The sequence below is a fragment of the Physcomitrium patens genome, chromosome 3, assembly GCF_059467195.1.
Source record: "Physcomitrium patens ecotype Gransden chromosome 3, ASM5946719v1, whole genome shotgun sequence".
Lineage (NCBI taxonomy): Eukaryota > Viridiplantae > Streptophyta > Bryopsida > Funariales > Funariaceae > Physcomitrium > Physcomitrium patens.
In genome coordinates, this window is record NC_143412.1 from 18,804,937 (window position 1) to 18,823,207 (window position 18,271).

At 41.5% G+C, this 18,271-nt stretch overlaps 1 protein-coding gene and 2 long non-coding RNA genes across 4 annotated transcripts; 1 reads left to right on the forward strand and 2 right to left on the reverse strand.

Annotated features, from left to right (window-relative positions):
* Positions 1-5,385: 5,385 nt before the first annotated feature.
* Positions 5,386-6,313, reverse strand: LOC149989543 (uncharacterized). The gene is made up of 2 exons (XR_016502237.1): positions 6,147-6,313; positions 5,386-5,875 (listed from the first exon to the last, which is right to left on the reverse strand). It is a non-coding gene; the product is annotated as an uncharacterized LOC149989543 (long non-coding RNA).
* Positions 6,314-6,961: 648 nt separating this feature from the next.
* On the reverse strand, positions 6,962-9,968 carry LOC112279458 (uncharacterized). Its single transcript, XR_012217075.2, has 3 exons — positions 9,857-9,968; positions 8,793-8,985; positions 6,962-8,497 (listed from the first exon to the last, which is right to left on the reverse strand). It is a non-coding gene; the product is annotated as an uncharacterized LOC112279458 (long non-coding RNA).
* Positions 9,969-12,869: 2,901 nt separating this feature from the next.
* Positions 12,870-16,531, forward strand: LOC112279600 (uncharacterized). 2 transcript variants are annotated; one of them, XM_024514210.3, is made up of 7 exons: positions 12,870-12,976; positions 13,100-13,155; positions 13,483-13,596; positions 13,721-13,790; positions 14,292-15,298; positions 15,393-15,597; positions 15,754-16,531. In XM_024514210.3, the coding sequence occupies exons 3-7, from the start codon at positions 13,591-13,593 to the stop codon at positions 15,771-15,773; spliced, it is 1,308 nt and encodes a 435-aa protein (XP_024369978.1). In that variant the 5' UTR covers positions 12,870-12,976; positions 13,100-13,155; positions 13,483-13,590; the 3' UTR covers positions 15,774-16,531. The 2 variants fall into 2 exon arrangements, with proteins under 2 accessions (XP_024369978.1, XP_024369979.1); XM_024514211.3 differs by lacking the exons at positions 12,870-12,976; positions 13,100-13,155 and adding an exon at positions 13,189-13,323.
* Positions 16,532-18,271: the final 1,740 nt, after the last annotated feature.

Consider the following 18,271-nt stretch of genomic DNA (forward strand, 5'->3'; position numbering starts at 1 on the left):
TTTTAAAGATGTGTTTCAAAAGAAAAATGCCGACATGCTACCGGAATACAGACCATATGATTGTACCATAGACTTACAAGAAGGAGCACAACCGCCTTTTGGCCTAATCTACAATCTATCGCAGACATAGTTGGCGGAGTTGCGAAAGTACATCGACGAGAATCTAGCCAAGAACTTCATCCCTCATTCAAAATCATCGGCTGGAGCACCCATCTTATTTGTGAAGAAGAAAGATGGCTCATTGCGGATGTGCGTGGACTATCGAGGCCTCAATAAGGTAACAAAGAAGAATCTTTACCCGTTACCCTTGATTTTTGGTCTCTTTGAACAACTTGGACGTGCAAGGATTTTTACAAAAATTGATCTAAGGAGAGCTTACAACCTCGTACGAATCAAGGAAGGAGATGAGTGGAAGACCGCGTTCCGTACAAGGTATGGCCACTTTGAGTATAATGTCATGCCCTTTGGTCTTACCAATGCTCCAGTAGTCTTTCAACATATGATGAATGATATTTTCCGAGAGTACCTTGACGATTTTTTTGTCATCTATTTGGATGATATTTTGATATTCTCCAAAAATGAGGAAGAGCATAAAAAGCACGTTCGTTTGGTCTTGAAAAAACTATGCAAGCGAGGACTATATGCCAAGTTGGAGAAGTATTTATTTCACCAAATAGAGATGGAGTTTTTGGGATTCATTGCGACTACGGAAGGCTTAAAGATGGACCCCAAGAAGGTGGAAGCAATCGTGTCCTGGGAGGTTCCGAAGACGGTGAGAGACGTACAATACTTTCTTGGCTTTGCTAACTTCTATTGGATCTTCATCAAGAATTACTCTCAAGTTGCTGCTCCTTTCACTCGGTTGACATGCAAGGATAAGCTGAAATGGGGACCTGTAGCAGAGAAGGCATTTCAAGACCTAAAAATCGCATTTACTATGGCTCCAATCTTGGTACACGCAGACTTTACAAAGGCCTTTTATTTAGAAACTGATGCTTCGGATTTTGCTTTGGGAGCTATACTTTCACAAATGGGAGAAGACAAGAAGCTCCATCCAATTGCATTCTATTCTCGAAAGTTCTCTACTGCTAAAATTAATTATGAGATCCACGATAAGGAACTTCTTGCTATAGTGGATTCTTTTCAAGAATGGCTTCATTTTCTTGAAGGAGTTGCACACCTACTGATCATATACATAGATCACAAGAATTTGGAGTATTTTATGTCAGCTCAAGTTTTAAATCAACGTCAAGCTTGGTGGAGTATGTTGCTATCTAGGTTCAATTTTGTTATCACTTATCGACTTGGAAAGCAGCAAGGACTATCTGATGCCTTATCGAAGAGATCGTATCTCGTACCAAAGGTTGGAGAAGCAGCGTTTGATCAACAATGTATGACGTTATTGAAGCCAGAGCAATTTTAGCTTTGCGCTACTATTGTGCCAATTGATGCTGACTTCTTGAATCAGGTACGTGTCGCGACCATTAAAGATTCAGTAGCCATTGATATCAAGCAGCGTGCCAATGACGACAAATTTAAGGTGGAGAGAGATCTTTTATACTTTGAAGAGCGGTTGTATATTCCAAAAGGACCAGCACGACTCTGAGTTCTTCAATCTCGCCACGATTTTCCACCTGCGGGACATTTTGGATTCAACAAGACCTTGGAGCTTATTTCTCGACATTTTTAGTGGCCCTAAATGTGGAAGGATGTGAAAGATTTTGTCCTCTCCTGCAACATCTGTTCAAGATCCAAGAATCCTCGGCATCGCCCTTATGGACTCCTACAACCATTGTCGATTCCACGTCGACCATGGTCTTCAGTTTCCATGGACTTCATCAAGGACCTTCCATCATCGAACTCATTTGACAGCATCTTGGTCATGGTAGATTGGCTTACAAAGATGGCACACTTTATTCCTTGCAAGAAGACATCATCTAGTGAAGTCACAGTAAGGCTCTTTCTCAATAATGTGTATCGATATCATGGACTACCAGATGATATTGTATCAGATCGAGGAACCCAGTTCATATCAAAGTTTTGGAGATCTCTCTTTGAGATACTGAAGGTGGATATCAAGCTTTCTTCGGCTCTTCATCCTCAAACTGACGGCCAAACGGAACGGGTGAACTAAGTCTTGGAACAATACTTACGATGCAGCATCAACTATCAGCAAGACAATTGGACGACATATCTACCATTAGCCGAGTTTGTATATAACAACACCCTCCATGCATCGACTCAATACACACCATTCTTTTTCAACTATGGATATCATCCGAAGCTTGATTTATTGAGTCCGTCAACAAATAACAATCCAGCAACTGAAGGATTTGCGAAACAACTATCAGAGCTTCAAAATACGTTGAAGCTTCAATTACAATCCGCTCAAGAATCCTACAAGGCGTCTGCAGATAGATTTCGGAATCAAGCACCTACTTTCAAAATTGGAGATAAAGCATGGCTTCTTCAACAGAATATCAAGACTAAGCGACCATGTGATAAGTTGGACTATCGAAGATTGGAACCATTTATCATCGAGAAGCAAATCAATCCAATGGCGTACTGTCTGGAATTACTGGCTTCTATGAAGGTTCATCCAGTCTTTCATATTTCTCTATTAGAGCCTTATCGAGAGTCATCTTTTCCTAGAAGAGTATAATGTCTGCCACTTAGTATTGAGATCGAGAACCATGAGGAATACGAGGTTGAAAAGGTACTGGATTCACTGCGAAGGTGGGGCAAGTTGGAGTATCTTGTTTATTGGTGCGGCTACGACATTAATGAGCGAACGTTGGGGCCAACTAAAAATCTCGCCAATGTGCCGCAAAAGGTACAGGAGTTTCATCAACAACATCCTCATAAACCGAAGCCAAATTGACAATAGCTTCCTTCTGAAGCTTGCTCACCCAAGAATATAAGAAAGGGAAAGAGCACCACCAAAATTCGTAGTTGATGTAGTTATTTTTTCCAAGATAAAATAGAATTTTTTCAGTAGCCATAGTTTGGTCTTCTGATATGGATAGCCAAGAGATAGATACTATGCCAGTCAGATTATCTCAACCGACTAGCTCACGAAGGTGACCCCGAGATGAAGAACTGCCTATACTACGACGACGATAGACGATATCAAGTAATCGATCACTGGTGATTGTATTTGAGTCCGAGCCTGCTTACGATGGTCAGCCAGAAGGCGTGTTTGCAGGACAATTTCATAATGAGGACACGAAAGTTCATGCTTGGTCAAAAGTTGAAGGAGTCGGCCACTACCGTTGGCTTCAAGGGCCGATGAACCACTTGCCTCGTGAACAACAATTGGAGTTCATAGCAGACGTTATGTGACAGATCTTCATTTTCTTGCGTTGGTACTGATCAACAACATTGCTTCTCAGAGACCTCGAAGCTAAAGGAGGGGGTGATGTTAGGAACATAATCCTTAGAAACTTCTAGAGACAAGTTTCTAGAACCTTCTAGAAGCAAGTCTCTGGAACCTTCTAGAAGCTTCTTAGTTGGCAGAAGATATTAGGGACATAGTCCTTAGAACCTTCTAGAGATAAGTTTCTAGAACCTTCTAGAAGCAAGTCTCTAGAACCTTCTAGAAGCTTCCTAGTTGGTAGAAGTTGCTTGAGAAGCTTCCTAAATAGAAGTATATATTGGAATTGAGGCTGAAGAGTTCTTTAGTCTTGACAACACATCTCTTGGAGCTCTAGCTCACGTCTCTGGTGTTGTTCTCATCTGATTAATCTAATTCTTGCCAGCTCTTCTTGAACTTCTTGTTAGATCTCGAGTCTGTATTTCTTTGTTCGTGACATAATCCTTATGTACAAAACTTCTTTTGCTTCTTTCCAATTTTTTTTTAATAGCCTTGGTTGTTTCTTCTCATATTAATAAACCTTCAAGTTTATAAAAGTTGGTTGATGTTTACTTCTTTGAATTTGTCTGAAGGTCGACCAAGACTTTTGAAAACTTTACAAGGTAAGATTGATTAAATATTTGTCAGTTATAAGTATGGCAAAACTTGCTAATTGATTTAATAAGTTGTTGATTTTATAAAGGTAAATTTTAATTGACTTCTTTTTTGCTAGTTGTAATGAGAAGAGTTTTTCCTTCAAAGATAGTCATCATAAATTGTTTTTGATATCATATAGTTATTATAATTGTAACCAAAGGCCTTTCGATTTTGTGATATGTAAGACATTGGAAAGAATTAAATCACATAGCATAGATGTTATGATTTGTCCAATTCTAATACATTATGCTTGTGTGTTTGTAAGAAACTATGGCACAACAATGCTTGCTTCTACTATGATGGTTGTTTAGATTCTTATTTGAGAAACTCTTCTATTAAATGTTGTTAAGCTTGAAGCCCTTTTTGTTGATTCTATGTATTTCCATAGATCCTCTTGCATCAAGTTCATCTTAACCTTGCAACTCCATATCAAATAGTTAGAGTGTCCCTCCAACTTCATTAATTCATTTGTGACTACCAAATCCATACCTATGAATAGTGTATATAAATAAAATTGTTCTTATCCTAAACTAGGACTCTATTTGAATAGCTCTACAATCCTTATCTAATTAGAGACTATGCCTCTCAACTCACTTGTTTCTATCAAACACTGTGTGCATTTTGATAGCTTGTTGTAGTAAACATAGTGAAATTTGATGTGCACAATAAGTTTGAATGAAATCTAGACTATGACATGTAAGGTTCTATATCCAGTCTGTTCATCCGAATGTTGGAATGATACTCATTTGTTTACCTTGTATGACCTAATATTAACACCACTGATCTTTCTAATCAACTTCCTCTAGGTTTTTTTTGACAGTAGCAGCAGAGCATTTCGGAATATTCTTCAAATTATTTCTGCTTCTTTCAGGAGCGATCATGATCTTTTGAGTGCCAGATTTCTCGCCCAACACAAGAAAGAGACAAGATTTGAGAGAATTATGCTTTAAATCGCTACCCACTTCTTCGCTAACATTAGATTTCGAGTTTAATCCCAAAAGCATCCGTCAGGAAACTAAAAAATCGGCAAGGCTTTGCATTCATATTGATGATGCAGAACGGCGACATTCTGCAGTCAATCGTCTTACCATATATGAAAAGGCTCTTTCGCTCGGGATCTTATTAGTCTCGTTAATACGATGGTTCGAATCTGCCCACTTTGTAAACAGCTTACAAGCAACAAGAATTCATCATTGCACGAAGTACACCTCAGCAACGCCCAGCACGATTCAGCACCAATAGTGTTGGCTCCGGATTTACACCAGAGTCCAAAAGCTACTCCGCCCTGTACAATCACACAAGTCGATGTGCACGCAGATGATGACCCATTTCAGAGTACCTACCTCTTTGAGATAGGATTCTTTCTGGAAACACAGTTTCGAGAAAGCAAGGACTTCATGAATCACAAAGTAATGCTTTACAGAGCTTATGGATACGACAATTTTCTCAGCCATCGGATTTGCTCACACCGCCAGTCTAGCTGAAACGTTCATATAGCAATGATGCTGCCTTAATCATGGTTGTCCGAGCACAAGGTAAGGGCGATTATCCTTGAAAATGGCCGGCAGCATATACCCTAGCGAAGCATTTCAGCACAGCACATCCTGCTCGAAGAACACGGAGATAAACCCAACCGATGTGGGACTCGACAAATTGCTCTCTGCAGCAGGTAGTCCATCCATAATAGTGTCGCAGCACCCATGTCCCTACACAACTCTTGATCTCTGTCGCGTTCCCCGCCATCATCATCATCATCATTACCACGAACTTCTCCTAAACCTCCATCCCCAACTCATCCCTCTCATCATCTCTGCTTGGTACAACAGAATAAGCTCAGGTGCAACACCCCACTCTGATCTTCAACAACTGAAGCAGGACACCAAACTTCGGGGTTAAATGATCCGAGTATGATCACACAACACAACAAACAACATAGTCTGATCGCACATACCTCACTCAGACTAGAAACCCTTGTTACAATCATGACAGACAAATGCAAAACCCATTCCTATAAAATAGTAATGAAGTGCGCTGATCACGACGAGTCAAACAGATTAGTGCAACCAAGCACAGTCAAGGGTCATGAACACAGCAGAAGTGCACGAATCGATTCACCATGACGCAAGTGAGATCTTACGGAGGAGCGAGACGGCGCGGTGGCAGGGCATTCCCGCTGTGGCAGAGCAGACGATGCTAACTGGAGCACGAGACACTTCGCGCGCATCAGAATGAGCGTTTCATGTGCGCGTGAGAAAGATGACGAATCTGATTCTAACTGACACGGCTCCGCGACAGAGCTTCACCGAGGAATGAACTCCTCATTGGCTGAGAGACAACACATCAAATCCTCTCTCTTGCCATCCTTGTTCCGAAAAATTACAATGAAGGGATTGATGATGCAAGTATTTTGAGCAAAAAAATACATACATGTATGATTCATTTGAATCTCTGCAATCTCCATGGTTACAATGCATTGTGTCCAGTAAACCCACGTATAAAAATCAATAATTAAGCTAAACTCTTTGAAACGAGAGCAGAACGAAGATTGCTCATCACCTGACTAAAACCTGCCTTGAATATGTAAAATTGTCGTTTCAAGTGTTTGTGAACCAAAATTGTACCGAAGGTGTAGAATGAAATTTGGATCAACCTCTTCAATGGTGAACTTGTCAATGGATGAACCACCCACAATAGCAGATTCGTGCAGTCATGTTTCCTCCAGTATTTTGTGTATTCTGTGATAAAATGAACAACTTCAATCCCTCATTTGAAATTGTTTAAGTAGCAAGCTTGGACTACAACCACAGGAGCCTTAGATAAGCTTATTAAAACCAAAAGCAATTATATTGTGGGTCAAAGTAAAAACATCCAAGATTTCTCTAATGGAAGAAAGCAATAGAAAATCCACTGCATTCTCAAGGGCCATTGTGGAATAGGTACCGAGCTGGTATCTTGTACTGGAAAAATAGAAAATCCTAATGGTTCCTTGCACAAGAGCATTTTAATACACCTTAAATTTTTCATTGTGTCTAATTGTTCAAAAATGATATTACGTTTATCTATCTATATATATATATACACACAAAAACCCTCAAACTCTACACTCTGTATCCTTCTCACCAATGTTTTAGGGACTCCTAACAATTCGTTGGACGGTAGTAAGCTGCTGACAAAATTTGCAGCAACAACCCAACATCTATGTCTGTGAATACTCAAGGATGAAGGACAAAGGAAGTAAAAATGTCAGAGTGCAAACTGGGCACTTATTCTGCAAAATCAACTCTAAAGGATGTTCTAGTATTTAAAAAGAATGCCACCTCATGATCACCATCATTTGTGGGCCAGAGCATGAGACAAGAAGCCGTGCAGCAAACAGAGAGAGGGAACGCGTCAGAATGAGGGAGGAGGGAGAAGCTTCCATGTGGAGACAGTAACTTCCAGTGCCATCCAAAATTCGAAGCCAAAAGTAAACCTGCCAAGGACACAGAATTGGGGCTGAGGAGTCCAAAAGCTCCAGAAGCTTCCCAAAGAAGAGCTTGAAGAGTCCAAAAATGCACTGCCCTTCCCAGCAGCTGTTGCCTTCCTTTTTGTCTTTGTCTCTCCATCCTTCAGTTGCTTCTCATTCTTTCTTGTACCACTTCTTCTTTGTTTGATCTCTGACAGTTCACTGCAGCACACAAAGAGAGCTGAAGCGGCAGTTGATTATGGGCAGTGAAGACAAAGCCACTGAGGCGCTTGGCTGTGATGGGAAGGTCCCTGAGCAAGCCCAGATGCACTGACAAGTAAAGCTGCCAAAGGGAAAATACTTGAATGGGAGTGAATTGGGCTACAGTGCACAATGAGAGATCAATAGAGGGAGCTGGGTATGTGGCAAATTCTGCAATGGTTACAATTGCCCTCGGCCTTCCTCCCACTTTGAAGGGTCTTCTCGGCCAAACCCATGAGGGTAGGCCATTATTGCTGCCCTTCTTTGTTTGTTGTCTCTTGTTTTTAATATTTGTGGCAGCCCACCGACACCATGCACCAATCACATTTTCCTCCTCTGCCTGCCTCATGTCCAGTTGAGCTCACACCCTGTGCTTGAGCTTGGTTAATTGTGAGGAAGAGGGGGGGAGAAACCATGTTGCTTGCAGTGGAAATGTCCTAAGTCTCCCCTTCTTCTCCTCTTCCTGCTGTCCCTTGTCTTCCCCCCTCCTATCACATGTTCCCAGCAAGGACCAACTAGTGCCTGCTTCTACTCCATGCAACATGAACCTTTTGTGTGTTTCTTACAGCTCCTCACACCCTTGTGGAGCCCTCACATCCTGATCTCACCATGCACTCTAAACCCCAATGTTTGTATGTAATAATTGACATCTAGTAATGTATCACATGCTGTAATATGTAGCTATATAATTTGTACATTGGAGTTGTGATGCTTGGCTATGCTCACAAAATTGAACAATACATTCAGAGAGAGAAGAGATTTGAAACTCCATTCAGTGAATACTGCACATCAAACAAGATTTGGATAAGTTACTGCATGTGACTGAATTTAATGTTAGAAGGTTAGGCATATGAAAAAAAAAAGAAAAGAAAAAAAGGAATGGCTATTGCTACAACACCTTTTACTCTGCACACAAATTTTTTAGGAGCTCATAGAAAATATGCTAAGTGCACAAAAAAAATGCTATTTCTGCTAATCACACAAATAAACAGGCTAAGCGCACAAAACTCAAAATCTAAAAATTAACCATCTGTCCATTGTCTTCATTCATTGTCTCCATAGTGGTGCTGCCCTCACCCAATAATTTCCCAATTCATTCCCCAAACAATGACTCTCAGTTCCTCGCTTGTGCAGTACACCTGTATGCCCAAGTTGGTTCGATCCTTGGTAAATCACAGCCTGCCTTCAACAAAGAAAGACATGACAACTGACATGGCTCGAAATGTGCATTGTAGTTAAGTGCACAAAAATTTCTGCTATCCACACACATCTGCTAAGCGCACAGATAATTAGACTACTAGCACAAAAATTTGGGTCATTCCAGATTTTAGGGTTTCTGTGTGCCAAGTAAAAGGTGTTGTGGCAATAGCCACATGCAAAAAAAAAAATCACTGTTGCAGATCACAGAGAAGGAGCTGTAGTACATAGTAATGTAGTTTGTATCATGTTCTGTTGTCTGGAAATGTAAGAGCTCTTGATGGTAGTGTGACTCATGCATCTGGAAGAGAGAAAGAGAGGCAGGTGCCAAAGACTTCTTTTAAGTGTGACAAACACCTGTCAGTCAGTCAGTGAGCTCACCAGTGCCCCTTCTCTTCTCCCCCCTTCTGATGTTGAGAGAAATGGGCACAAGAACACAGATAATGCCACACTCCCCACAGAAAGACGACAAAACCAGCTAACCCAGAATCTCCTTGCAGGACAATAGAGTGTGCTTTGCAAGGGGGTAGAACAGACTTGGCAGCTCAGTCCTTGGGGCAATTTACACTCCCAATCACTCCACTCAGTATGGATTAATGCATGAGTGGATGGACGTCTTCACAGCTCATGGGTCAGGCACAGGACAGGATGCAAGGATCTTCTTATGCTCTTGTTTTAAAAAAAAACCGAAAAAAAAAAAAACAAAAAAACACTGAACTCCAAAACTAAACAAGATGGGGGGCCATCTCTAAGATCCACAAGTCACCCATTTGTTCACTCACAAATCAGGCATGTTCCATGTTGCATGCCCTGAGGTCCCACATCATGGACACAGTTTTTAGAACTGTTTTCTATGCACTCCAGTAGCTCTGAACCACAGCCCAAGTAGGAATTCAAAGACCACCACCAGAAGAAGAAGAGAGCATTGCAGAGGGGAGGCTTACTTGCAGTCTTGATAGGGGGTTTGTCTCCCCCCATGTGATTCAGCCCTCGTCCAGCCTATGTCTTCTCCCCCACTCCACCCGATCCCACCCACAAGCCCACACTAACAGCTTTGCCAATTTTGAACTGGGAGACCCACAAACAATGCAGGCCTCTAAAGATAGGAAGGGAGAATTTTAGTGTAATATAGAAAGTCTTTCACTTCAATTCCAGTCCCTGCCCCAAATCTGGACCTTCATGCTGCATCAAGCCTGGTAGTTGGGACACTTGAGTGCCCCTGTTCTGACACCAGCAGCCCCTCAGTCTCTGCCTCTCTCCAGCCACTACCTCTACTCCCAAAACAACTCTCTTCCCTCTTGCCCTCACTTGGCCCTTCCCTTTTCTGGCTCCATGGCCACATAACACAATTAACTGTTAAAATCACAGCACAAATGCGGGCAGGATGGCAACAACAGTCAGCCAGTCAGTACAGTGCAGCAGTGCAAAGTACAGCTCAGCCCCAGTGACACACAAGAGGCTTAAATCTGTGGCTTGGGCTCCACTTGCTTGCTTGCACTTGGTTCCTCCCACTGAGTAGTTCATCATCCACAAAGCATTTGGACAAACACAGAATATATTTACAACCAGAAACTAGGAAAGAAAGGGAAGAAAAGAAGGTTTCAATTCAGAGTGGTGGCACAGCAACAAAAACACTGGGATACAGCTGCTTTGGCATGCTATATTGAGAAAGGAGCCTGAGGTGTTTACTCCTCACCATCATCTCCTCCACTAGGCTCAGCACTGGCCTCTAGCACTTTAAGGTACAAAGTCAAAATGATGCTTTGGAATAGGAGCTTCCTGAAAGTGGCAGAGGGGGGAGGAAAAAAAAAACCAAGGGAATAATTCATCAGAGCTGCTACATTCCTCCCTCCATGTGGGCTATGAGTTTAACATTATCTGTATTAGAGAGTATCAGACCACAAGAATGGAGTTAATTTTACAATTTACAAGGAAAGGAGACTGGGTCATTTGTGCATTCTTTACAAAATGTAACAAACTGTGTACAGAGGAGAAAGATGGGGTTACAGAAGGGATAATTGAGCAATTTTTCAGAACAGTACCCAGCTTGCACTGGCGAAATAGGTACCCAACTGGTAATGAATGAACAAAATATCCAAATGGCTCTTTGTGTTAGAACATTTTAATAAACTTAAAGCTCTTAATCCAATCTAATTGCTTAATCCAATCTAATCCAATCCAATCAATGGTATTGGGTATTATTGTTAAAACCCCAAATCCTTAACATTGCAACTCTTCTCTCAATATCTTAGAGATTCCCAACAGTTAGTTGCCAATTAGCTACCTCAAATTTTATGAGCATCTTATTGATGGCAACCAATTTTTGGGAGTCCATAATATATCGGTAGGAGAGGTGCATGGTTAAAATTTTGAGTTTTTAAAAGAAAAAAACACAAAATTATTTATCAACAATTAGAAAAATCAATGGTTTAGGATTATTAAAATATTTCTGTACAAGGAACCACAAAGATTTTCTATTTATCCAATACTAGATATAAGTTGGGTGCCCATTCCACTAAAGCCATAATTAAGTTTAAAAATATGGCATAATATCTTTGTGAAACAAGAACAATACAAAGAGAATCATATTCTTGAAAATGTTTTGAAATCTTTCATACAGCTTTATATTCCTATTTTCAACCCTATGAATTAGAAGGTGCGAATAGTAGAAGAAACCACCAGTAATATGTACAACCACATAAACTCTTGATACGATAGCTATCCGATCGCATTTCTTCTAGTGTTCATTTTTTACTAGTGTGTTGCAAACGCTTACAATTGGCATATCTAAACAAATGAAATAGTTAGAAAAAACAGAAAAAATGAAATGAAGTTTAAAATAGGGGAAGCAATTGTGCTCTGAAATGTGCTCCGAGATGTGCACTTCACAACGGTGTGCTTGATCCAAACGAATAAAAAGAGCATGCATCAAGTTTTCTACAGTTGCATCATCTAGTTCTGCTCTCTGGTGCATCAAGGAACGCGAACCATTTTGCATGCTATCGATCGCATGAGATCACTTCAAAGAGAGATTGTGAGTGGAGTCTGGCCTAGGCTAGAGGGAAAAACCACCCAGAATATCAGGTTCCTCTGCAAATTGGGGTTCTGGGATGCATTTGGCACGATACCACAACGAGCAAGTAGTGTGCAGAGATCGGTGGGAGCCGTGCCTGACGGTTGGCTGTGTGCAGCATGAAATCCAAAGAGGCAAAGCTCCAAAGCTGGCTGTGAGGTGGCCCCCTCCGCACGCTCCAATCACTCACGGATCTCTACAAGTTTAGTAGGATTTCGCTTTTTTTTTTTAATAGCAGCGACGGGGACTTGCCAGGCTCTCTACATTCTATTGTGAAACTGTAATAACTGAAACACGTCTGAATCTGGAATTGGATTTGCAAAGTGCAACACAGGGCGGAGTATTCTACTTAGACTGGTCAGAACAGCGATCTTGTAAGGATTTTGGTGGGGTTCTTCTGGGGAAAACATATCAACCTCGGTCAACATGGATCTTCAGCTGATCAGATTTATTCCTCTTCTGGGGTATATGTACATATCTTTGTTCTATATCTATTTCTATATATATATATATATATATATATCTCCTGCCATGACGTCGATTGCATGATGCATCTGTTGCCGGCACATTATTAGGGGAGGTTGACACAGATGTACGTGTTTTCTGTTTGAGCGTTGTGAAGTTTTAGTCTTTGATCCTTATTGGTAGATTAATAGTGTGCTGGTCCTCATTTGTAAAGACAGGGTATGGGATTTATGCCACCCTTCGTAAAGGACTTCTGTTGTGGGGTCATTTCTACAAATGATGCACCGGCTCTGGTACAAGTCTTGATCCCGTATTGTCAGACCCTCAGCTCCTTCCCCCAGAAGCTAGTCCGCGGACGACGACGTCAGCGCGTGGCGACACGTCTTCAATGTGCCTCATGAGTATTCATTCCAGTAATCGATCGACGCACAGCTTCTTCAGAATCAGCCAGCTCTTCGGGAATCTAGCTTGATAAGCGACGAGAAGCGACTGCGACCATACTTAAACTCCAAGCCCTTTGTCGAAGGTGCGTGTAAGCTAATTTTTCGCTCGGTAATGCAGAACGCCCACTACTAAGAGCATGTCTAGCCACCTGGCCCAAGCCGTCCTGAGTCCTTCTCTGCTAAACTGTGGTGCACGATTGTTACAGGCTGCACTCTCAGCCAGGCGCCAAGTACTGGAAGCACGCATTTCACGTTGCATCAGGTGGGTGATAACTGTGGTGTCACGCTGGTGCTACCATCTCGTTCTGATTTCTTGTAGCCAACATGCTTGTCGCATCGTTCTTCTGGAAGATGGAGGCTCGGTCTTCGACAACTACTTTCTGTTCAATCTCTACAATCCACATTGAATCAATCCCTCCCTCTTCGAAATGTATGATAAAGTACTGTCCTTATTGTTCCAACTACCTGGACTGTTTATGACATTCTAGCTGCTTCGTCTTGGTTCAGGGCACCCTGGGCTACAAATGAACTCAGGGTGATCTTGTGCAGAATAGAAACTGACAGTGGAGTATTTTTTTTGTGACACAAGATGCTAGCTCTGGAGCTAATCACGAAGTCTTCATTGGCGCCGTTACCAGTTCTTATCCATTCTTGATCGATCAACTCAAACAGCTGGATCAAGCACGACCCTCCCATCATGAAGGTATGCGGCCCAGCTTTGAAGGAATTGCATGTGCAAATTTTAAGTACCTGCTGCATGACAGCCTTTACAGGCAAGATCCTTGAAGAAGGATTATACTAATTAAAAATCATTTATTATTGTGCAGTTATTCGGGTGGGGAAAGAATCAGGATCCCCCACCTCTCCAGACGAGCGCCAAAGAATTTCAGAAACCAGGTTTTTTTTTTTTTTTTTTTTTTTTTTTTTAAATCCCTACACAGTAATAGCGCAGCTAGTGCTTTTCCGAAGACTTGGGCCAAGTTTAAATTAGTAAGTAACTACAAATCTGCTTTGATCATCCAGCATGAAGCTCGACTCGGCTCTTATTTGCCTTTGAATCCTAACAGAACCTACTCAAATCAGACCAAAAACTTCAAGACGCTGAAAGCTAGTTTCGATTACTGCAGTCACTGGTCATGTCTGACTCCTCATGGTGCAAATTTAAGAGGCTAATTCAAGAGGAAAAACGACGTGCTCCCGTTCGCGCTCAATAATCAAAAATAAATTACTGATTAATAAACTAAATAACCTGAAAATCAAATGATAGATAATACATGGTTGTTTCGAGCTTATCAAGTATTTCCTGACATATTTACAGATATACGTGCCCAATTCAATCATACTATGTCGGTCAATTATGTTACTGAGCTGCTCATCATGTCTAGCAATGTTGTGCAGGTAAAGTACCTTTCTGGTTTCTATCTTCTGACGCCACAAGGCGCACCCATAGCCCTGAAACTGCTGATCAATGTCAATCGGAGAGGGGTGGATGGTTCGAATCATCGCTGCGTCAGAAGACGGACGTAGGTCTTCGTCGAACTTCGAAGGATTTCTCTGGACATCATGTAGAAGATTCTGGGTTAGGAGATCAGTACTTGTCTCGTGGAGCTAATGATTTGAGCTCTGAATGGGAAAACAGGTTGCAGGAGACAATCCAGTTCGTGTTCAGCCACGAACAGGAGGGTTTGCTTGCTATTGGGACGTTCGCCTTGGACCAGCTTGCGGGAGTGCGTAATAGCCTTGATGGTCGCCCACGCAAACCTTCTCAGAGCAATTTGCGACGCAACAGTGTGCCCAATGTGCCACTCGTTGATCGCGAAGTCCGAAGCTCCGAAGACGAAGCCGAATCCTGTCAGTCGGCGTCACGAGATCCTCTTCCAGCATGCGCTTCCAGTACCACCATCACGAGGAAGGATCTCCCAGTCTTCGGCGACCATGATGCATCTTTTGGAGTAGTATCGGTTGGCCACGCAGCAAGGAATTACCTGCAGTTATTCTCCTCTGTCGGAAGAGACATTCCCGCAGTCCTCTTGCAAGCAGCCATAGATCCACGAAAAGAAGTGGAGACCCAGTTAGAGAGTCGACCTGGAAAGCAGCTTCATGTGGGGACCTCCCCAACTGATGATCATTCTGATGAAGAAACCTTCTCACAGCGAAGGTGCGGCGTTGTGCTTTCCAGATGGCGGACGTCGAAATCGGACATTAAATCGAAGCGGAAGAAGCCACCTGAGAAGCAGCTGGACAACGTCGATCGCGAGCTGCACATGAGAGCTGATGGTAAAAATCGTGCCTCGAGAGGAATCAAGCGGCTATGGCGGTCAGGGTGCAGCCTTTGTGTTACAGCTAAAGTTGCTCCAGTCAAAAAGCAGAATTTTCTGACCGCCGAGAGAGAATTCCGGAAGCAGGTACATTCATACTTCATATCTTCACAAGAATGGAAGACTTAGTTTCGTAAGCAGGTATTAACAGTGATTCGATCCAATTGAAACAAATCTTCAGGGGCCTCCGTGCATTGCAAACGTTGACAGCGGAGCAACATCAACCTCGTCAACGCCAAACTCATCGCCGCTGCCACACTGTCCACAAAAAGAACCAAATCAGGCCGCTGATTTGACGGGGGAGCTGTCGAGAAGACGAGGTGCTAGCTTAGGCAAGGGCTGGGCTTGCAACCATAACGGAAAGTGGATTCGAACAGACTCTGAGTGTAAGCATCGCCTTCTATGATCATTCTGTTGCCGCTTGTGTATGTAGCATTCATGATCCATCGAATGATTTCTCATCATGGCTTGGACCACCATCTTCGTGGTTACCGCCGAGCTTTCATCTTTCTAACACTGCATTCCATCTTGTGTGCGAACAGTTGTCGTTCTAGAAATGTGAGTGATCGGGGACAGCCACTCAATTCATGGTGAAAAATGTTTATCACGGCAACGGGAATCAACCGTTCAAGCTTGTCCACCAACAGCTACCAGCTCTTTTATTATGCTCCCTTCCTCTAAGTTGTGGTTCATACACAAACATAAATGAAGTTGTTGGCGACAGATCTTACTCTTACGTCTCGAACAATTTTGCACGGGCAGCTGGCCCTTGATTTCCACAATGTATATATGGGTTATCGGAATGATCGGGATCTATGCGGCTGCAATTTTAATCCTGAGGAATGACAACTCCAGCGTGCAAGCATGGGATATGCTGGGGTCAGATGAATACTACCACAACTAATCCAACAGCGACATCTCGCATGGCTCGAAATCCTAGTACTGATCTAGACACTCCTTAAAAACTGCTCGAACCATGATAATGGACTCCTCCTCTGATTTTGGAGAAGGTGCACAATTATGTGTTGTACAGATCTCTGCAGGCATTACTTGGTACCTATAATACTGTAATCTGCCGCTTGGACCGTCTGTTTGTTTACTTTATTCTGTTATTTTTGTTGTGAAATTTGCTTCAAAAAGTGAAATTTAGAATTCCTGGGGAAGGTCCAGCTGCACCATTGCTAGTAACTTTGATAAGTGCAAGTTCTCGCTTCGCCCGTCAGTTAGTTTCCCATGAGTTTCACAACAAAGAATACCGAGTTTTGTGGAGTGGATTGCTCTTGTGCTTGCATCAAATTGTGTAGGGAGTGTTGACATTGATCCTCTTGAAAAGAAGTTGTAGTAAAGAGTTTTAGAGTCTTACACAAGGCGAATGTGTTGACATGAGTACGTTATGGTCGCAGCAATACAAAAACAGAACATAAATTAAAATGATTTATTTATTTATTTATTTATTTATTTTCCCCCTATGTAAAGCATGAATAGTGTTGTATTTTTGAAATTAGTATTTTTGAGATGGTTTTTAAAAAAATCTAAAAATTTCTATGAAAATGTGAGTCACGAAATTGACACACTGGTGTGTTTTAGTATAAAAGATGCACTTCTGGTGCATTTTATCATTATTTTAGTTAGTTAGTGCAGAAGTTTTGAGATAAATAGCAAAAAATAGGATTTCAATACAAGATTAGGTCTCTTGTAGAATTCCCTCGAGAAGGAATTTTAAAATAAATATTTTCTCTCTAATAATTGTTATTAAAAATTTAATCGGCTGAGAGCGAAAATAGAATCCCTTATTCAAAAAAATTCAAAAAAGAAAAGGAGAAAAAGAAATCAAAAGAAGAAAAGGAGAAGAAGAGAAAGAAAAAGATAAAAGAAAAAGAAAAGAAAAGAAAAGTAAAGAGAAAATGGAAGATAATCACAAGGGCGAGTGGCTTCTTTGTTATCTTGCCACAGTCCCTGGTTTGGTTACTGTTTCCAAATTTATGTCGGTGCTATTGTTACCAGAAAGCCGAATAGCGGTGTTCTTGGCGTACTTGCTACTGGCGGTGTACACTAGTCGGCAAAGTGCGGCGTATTCCGACCTAGAATTGTGCGACTGAACAAGGGATCTCGATCTGGGTGTTTGCTGTTGTGCACAACGAGATTGACTTGCGGCGGCTATTCTGTACGAAGATCTTCACGATCTTGATGGAAATTGTGAGCTCTCAATTGGTAATGACAAACTCCGATGCTATCGAACCACGTGATGTCGAGGGGGATGGAAGAGGCTATGTACTCCTGGGAATACAAGCAACCGAGTATTCACCAATAACAGCAATCTTCACGATCTTCACATCGAATCCTTAATTCAGCCTCGATAGAGCATTCACTACAGAGAGAATAGTTGAAGTTCCTGCTAATTCGATGAAGGCGATATAAAGGTCGTATTGTTCTAGCTCAAGCCTTGTTGCCGATGGATGCATCTACCTCATCCGTATTGACAAGGAGGTATTCATCAATGAGCTAGAGCATTGAATTGTGAAGCCCAAGTGTTGAGACTGGAGTGAAGTTCCTAGGATGAGCAAGAAGTGGAGGCGCACTTCATTTTTCAGCAGATTCACCAATGATTCTTCAGCACTCTGTGAGACCTTCTGACGGCCAGTGGGTGTAGGCAACCAAGTTAAATTAAATGCAATTTAAGGCAAGTAATCAGGACTGATGTTAGATTAGGTTTTGGAAAAATTTATTGGGATAAATTCAATGATGAATTAGAAGCAAGTTGTACAAAAACTTTTGTAGATGAAGGATGAGTGAAATTGGATGAATTTTCATTTGTGGATGAAAATTCATTCATGGATAATAATTTTGGATGATAATTAATACTAGATAAAAAAAATAAAAAATAAATAAAAAAAAAATTGTATAGACTTAAATTAAATCATTTAAAAAAATGTCTTTCAAATGTGTGTTTTAAGTTGAGTTATTTGAATGCCTTGTGTTGTTTTTGTGGTATGGAAAAGTGGCTTTTACTATTTAAGAAAATTGAGAATTCAAGACAAAGCAGAAGACAATTTAAATAAT

What these genes read in the sequence shown, in the direction of transcription:
- LOC112279600 (XM_024514210.3), top strand. An exon ending in CAAAGAATTTCAGAAACCAG is followed by an intron (nt 13,791 to 14,291) that starts GTTTTTTTTTTT and finishes AATGTTGTGCAG; the next exon opens with GTAAAGTACCTTTCTGGTTT. An exon ending in AGAGAGAATTCCGGAAGCAG is followed by an intron (nt 15,299 to 15,392) that starts GTACATTCATAC and finishes ACAAATCTTCAG; the next exon opens with GGGCCTCCGTGCATTGCAAA.